The sequence below is a fragment of the Euphorbia lathyris genome, chromosome 8 (genome assembly GCF_963576675.1).
Source record: "Euphorbia lathyris chromosome 8, ddEupLath1.1, whole genome shotgun sequence".
In the NCBI taxonomy this organism is placed as follows: Eukaryota; Viridiplantae; Streptophyta; class Magnoliopsida; order Malpighiales; family Euphorbiaceae; genus Euphorbia; species Euphorbia lathyris.
In genome coordinates, this window is record NC_088917.1 from 14001046 (window position 1) to 14006733 (window position 5688).

General features: G+C 34.3%; 1 protein-coding gene across 1 annotated transcript; it reads right to left on the minus strand.

Annotated features, from left to right (window-relative positions):
* LOC136203734 (vesicle-associated membrane protein 711) lies at positions 1 to 3907 on the minus strand. Its single transcript, XM_065994952.1, has 4 exons — positions 3515 to 3907; positions 1152 to 1342; positions 691 to 854; positions 1 to 361 (listed from the first exon to the last, which is right to left on the minus strand). Exons 1-4 carry the CDS (start codon positions 3729 to 3731, stop codon positions 274 to 276), a joined length of 660 nt encoding a protein of 219 aa, XP_065851024.1. The 5' UTR covers positions 3732 to 3907; the 3' UTR covers positions 1 to 273.
* Between the last annotated feature and the right edge of the window lie 1781 nt (positions 3908 to 5688).

Sequence of the window (5688 nt, forward strand, 5' to 3'; positions counted from 1 at the left end):
TGATACACCAAAAGATGAGTCCTCAATTCAATAAATTGAAGTCAAGCATAGGTTCAAGCATTCAAACTGAACCAATTCGTCTCAACGACAGAAAATTTACACTCTCAGACAAATCAAAGCATTTCATACTGCACAAGCTTCAATCAACCCATTATAACTTAATGCTAAGGAAGCTCAGATATAAATAATAATTCATGTACCATGAAAAAATAATGTTTTAAAAATAATATAACCACAAAGCACGTCAGGGATCTCACTTGGTTCTTTTCTTCACTACAGGCAGGTAGGTAGTGTAAGTCCATGGCAAACAAATGCCAGAACAACATAGACAATGACTAGGAGGAGCACAATCAAAGCAATCCTGCGAGAAGCAGCGAATAGTTTAGTCAACGAGCTACAGAATAATAGATTTGAGCATCTATGTTACATGGAAACGTCGGAAACAAAAGACGGATACTGAAAAAACACGGAAACGTTTCATACAAGTTTCTGAGAGTTTCAGTTTCTGAAACAGATACGGAAACGTGAAGAACTTTAAAATCAAAGTTTTCTTGCAACATACTTGAGCATCCTTCGTTCTTATATGTACTAAAGCATGCTACTCTACATATAAGGAAACAGTTTTGGACCACCAGGCAAAACTCATGAAATAGTTTGACAATGATCAAGTCTTAGTTTTAGATGACATACGTAAGCTTGACGTTTCTCCACCATACTGTGTTTCTGAAACGACGAGCTTGCTTTCTGAAACGAAAGGTGTTTCCTTGCATATTAGTAGTTTTATCTACCAGCAGTTCCAATCGATCACCTCTCTCTAAAACTTTGTCTATATTCTCAATCATGACATTTCGGACCTACAAAAAAAGAGTAAACAACAAATTACGAATTGATGATTCAGGAATGCTTGAACTGTTATGGACATCTTGCAAAGAATAAGGATATAATTATGAGTTTGAAAGGCAAACAGAAACGAATAAAAACCAGCATATCCTATATACATGAAGGGACCTACATAAAGTGATAATCCAGAACTAGAACAAGGTTCTGCTAAATGAGCAATTGATTTCAACTAAACATAATTTTTTGACGACGGAACATGTCATGATGCTTATCATATATAGATACAGACTATGTAGAGAATCCAAATTTACCTGACTCATTTCTCCTTTTAGTCTATTTATCCTGTCTGCATTTGGATCATTAGTGAAGTATTCCATTTGTTGGCTCAGAACCCTTGAAAATTCATCATTCATGGCATAAGCCTGGGCTGAATGAACAGCACGGCCATAAGTTCTCACAAATCTCTGATGGATCTCTTCAAGGAATGCAAAAGGAATTCTTCCTGTGTAAAGCATCAAGAATATGGTAAAATAGATAGATCAGCGATCGTTAATGCAAGGTTCCTCAGGTAAATTTTCACACAGGACATAACTCTAGAATGTTCATGACATAGACCTAAACAAATATGGATTCTTCACTTGATAGCTATAAATGATATTGGTAATTGGTAAAGGCTTAACCAATGAACCAAAAGGTTCCTCTGTGTTGGCTCCAGTTTTCTATATACAAGAACAAAGCATATAGAGAGGAAATAAGCAAGATAAATAGTGCAAGTCTCTCTCTTCTTATCATTTTTAATGTAGTGGACAATGCATTGATGATCATATTTCCAACTTCGACTACCAAAAGTTTCAATATTTCACATTTAGTGTATGACCATACAAGATTCTTCACCAACCAGATGGAAAAAAAGTGAGCGGAGACTGACTCTAGAGAAAACAAAACTTTGATCCAAATGGTAATACGGGTCCTATGGTTTGCAGCAAAGAATCAAGTAGAACATTAAATCACACCTCATCCTGACAAACAAAGAAACACCCCACTTAACACCTCCCAAATAATCACATAACATTAAATAAAAATACCGTTCCTTAAACCAAATAAGCGAAGTAATCACATTTATTGGGAAAAAAAAGAAGAGGAATATCAATAATCATCATTCAGTTTGAGGTGAAATCCGATGGAACAGCGAAGAAACTTAGCAGTAATTTTCAAAAGAATCTAAAGCAATCTGAGTTAAAATGAAAAAGAATGAGACGGACTGCAAATACATGTGCACATCAGGACAAGGCATTCTTGCAACGTAAGACCATGTGTGAATTGTGATGTAATTTAGTGGGATAAAGGCTCAGATTGGTCCCTAGCTTCGGTTTGCAAGATCAAGTTGGTACCTTACTTTAATAACCCCCGTTAACCCTCAAACCAAACAGAGTGTAAGTATCAATCCAGTCCATAATCTGAATATGCTTTTGGGTCAAATTAATCTACAAGTGACATGTGTTAACTGTGACACTTGCATGTTGGACTAATTTGAGAAAAAATATACTCCCTCCATTCCACAATAGATGTCTTTTAGAGAATTTTCTTTTTTCATAGTACATAATGTTTTGATTCAATTCATGCACATTAATTGACTTTTACCAAATATACTCCTACTCAAGTTGTCTCTTATTTTTAGATAAAAATTAATTAGTGGATGCAATTAATATAAGAATAACAAAATCTTTCGATTAAAATTAATTGCATTTCTTAATTTTTGTACCTTAACCTTAAAAGGCATCTATTGTGGTACAGGAGTAGGTTGTTTTTTGGACTCATGCCATTCTGGATTAATTTAACCAAAAATACAAAGTTGAAAGGCCAAATTGTCCCTAAAATTCATTTTGGTAAAATTGACCATGCCGTTCCAATAAGGCCAAAATGATCCTTATCCTAATTCAGTTAGTATGACAAAAGTGGTTTCCCCACCCTTCCGCCAAACACCATACCCAAAAGAAGTCAGCAAGATTCTGACTATAAACACAAGTATAAGAAGCCAATAAAAACCGAACAAGTATCATAATCATAGAGTAATTTAATGTAAAATTCAATAAATTGGAACCAATAATCTGGAGACTAGTAATGCGACTATAAGAAACCAAGCTTGGACTACTACCAAGATAAAAGACACTATCAGTTCCCCATAACAGCATGATATGGATTGAAATCAAATCACATATAAAGAAGAATCCTAAAACAGTCTTACTAAAGCTATAAATTGTTCTCTTAACTGAACAATCCTAATCAGACATGGTTCCGTAATAACTAAGGTCAGTTGACTGGGAATAGATCTTGAACTCGAGAAATCAACAGAGTAGCCGAAGAATCGACACTCTTAATTCTGTAGAGTGCAGATAGGGTTCAGCCTAGATATTCAGCAGCCATGACTAATCCATGGACGTAAGCACATAATAGTATGATAAAAGGAAAGAACATAGATGATATTAGGACAATTCACGATGTAGAATCCAATTCAGCCGGATAAAAAACCAGAAACAAACTCCAATTAAGATATAGCGCGGGAAATTGATTCACAATCTCAATCCAGCTACTCTAAATTCAGAAGCGAAATCTACAATACGATTGAAAAAGCGGCGTAAAAAAATAGAGAAAAAGAGAGCAGAGAAGATCTTACTTCCAGCAGTATCGTCAGCCATACAGAGAACAGTTAGGCCATCGGTACGCTTGACATGAAAAATGTAACGATCTTGAGAATAAGAGACATGACTGTCATCGTTGCCCGGAATCTTCTCCAGTATCTGCCTAGCGATCGCGCTTGCATTGGTCGCCGTCGAAGTGAATTCCGCGAGAACCACCGATCCTCTGGCCACCAGCGAGAAAAGGATCGCCATATCTCTCTATCTCTCTGAAATTAGGGATCTATCAATGGATTAAAAAGTGAAAGATCCTCTCTGGAAAATATGGCGATTTCCCGCGGTGGGGGAACGAATTGAATGATAGAGGCTCACTTTTTCTTCTTCTTGGCCTTTTCAGTTTTGATATTCCGTTTTTCTGTAAACTACCAAACACATACATACATCTGGACTTCTACTATTTGTTAACTTAATCTTAGCTATTTAGGGAAAAGTACAAGTACGAGTCATTCTTGCTATTATGACCCTAATGTTTTTTTTTTCTTTAGAATTTTGAATATAGCCTAGATTATAAATATTAAGTTTAACATTTACGAGGATCTACCTAAAGGATGTGTGACAAATCTCAAATCGAAAAATCGGACAAACTATAAAAAAAAAGCTGGGCTAATTTGATTCAGAAACCAAACCGATTCGAACAAAATGGAATCGAATAAACATGGAATTTTGAAACCGAACAAAATTGATTTGGTTTGGTTCGATTTTGAATATAAATTGCATAATTTTAAAAAATTAAAATAAATTTCTAAATTTTACCCTTAACATCTAAAATAGTGCAATTTTACCTCTAACATTGGAAGTCAAGAGCAATTTTACCCCTAACGTTGATAAATTGGGTCAATTTGAAAAATAATTCATCAAACTGTCTTCTCGGTCATGAATCTTGTCATCCACACTTCACACGTACGTCATCATTTTATCAGTAACAAATGACAAACATATGTTGGGATGAGAAAAAAAATTATATATATACTGTCTTTTGTAAGAATTGGACAAAAAAAAAAAAATTCACCGAATTTATAAATATTAATCTCTAATTCTATTATTATTAAATTATAAAAAAATATTAAATCATTTTTTTAGAACGAATTGATATGTAATTGGTATAGAATAAGAGCAAAATATTTATATTTTATAATAGTATCTTAAATTGATCCAAAAATTGCTCTTGGCTGCCAACGTCAGGGTAAAATTGTACCATTTTAGACGTTAGAGGTAAAATTACTCATGATCCAAAACGTTAGGAATATTTTTGTACCTTAATCCTTTTGTAGTTCAATTTTAATAATGATGTTTTTTTTTCAAAGAACGCGTTTAGCTTTTTTTTCACTTTTGAACTGAAAATTCTATCGATTGCTAGGCTCGAATGTGTAAACGAGTTTTCTACGACACTAGCTACACCCAAGGAAAATAAGTGTTTGATTAGATCATGGTTCTAACTAAAATTGTCAAAATCAATGAGGCATAAAAACCGATGGGAAAGAGGCTCATTCATAAAAAAAAAAAGAACGGTCGATTGTAATGAATGTCTAGACTTCATGGTGCAATTTGATTAAAAAACCGAACTGATTCGAACAAAACGAAACAAAATTGAATAAACATGAATTTTTGAAACCGAACTAAATTGATTTGATTTGGGTATAAATTGAATTTTTTATAAAATAAAATAAAATAAATCACAAAATTTTGTAGTTGAATTTTAATAATGATCCCTTTTTTTTGAGGGTCAGCTGAAAGATTTTTTCAAAATCCATATTAAAATACATTTTTGCAATAGTTTGAGGGGCTAAGACTTGGCCCTCAGCCATAGCATCTCATCGAACCAGAATGGTTTTTTCACTATTATCAAACTCGAAACAGACCGGCCGGTTCAATCGAGAACCGGTGAGAAGTTCGGTCCGAGAGGCACCGGTTTAAAGGATTTCATTTTAATGTGGCATTCACATTACCCACATCGTGCGGGTGCATCCCTAACTTGGTGGTGGTACTTTAGCTGCTTTGATCTGACAAAATGATCCGTGGCCCAATTATAAATCTGATTTGATATCCGATCCGAGTCTAATAACATTGGATTTTTGTGTATGATAAGAAGTAGAGAATTCTTGCATTAGTAGCAGGGGGAATTTGCCAATGAGTTAGAGAGACTTGTAAAAGA

Excerpts from the sequence above, each read along its gene's own strand:
- LOC136203734 (XM_065994952.1), bottom strand. The coding sequence starts at position 3,731 with ATGGCGATCCTTTTCTCGCTGGTGGCCAGAGGATCGGTGGTTCTCGCG. Across the intron at positions 1,343-3,514 it reads GGCTGACGATACTGCTGGAA|GAAGAATTCCTTTTGCATTC; the intron begins GTAAGATCTTCT and ends TGCTTTACACAG. Across the intron at positions 855-1,151 it reads TAAAAGGAGAAATGAGTCAG|GTCCGAAATGTCATGATTGA; the intron begins GTAAATTTGGAT and ends CTTTTTTTGTAG.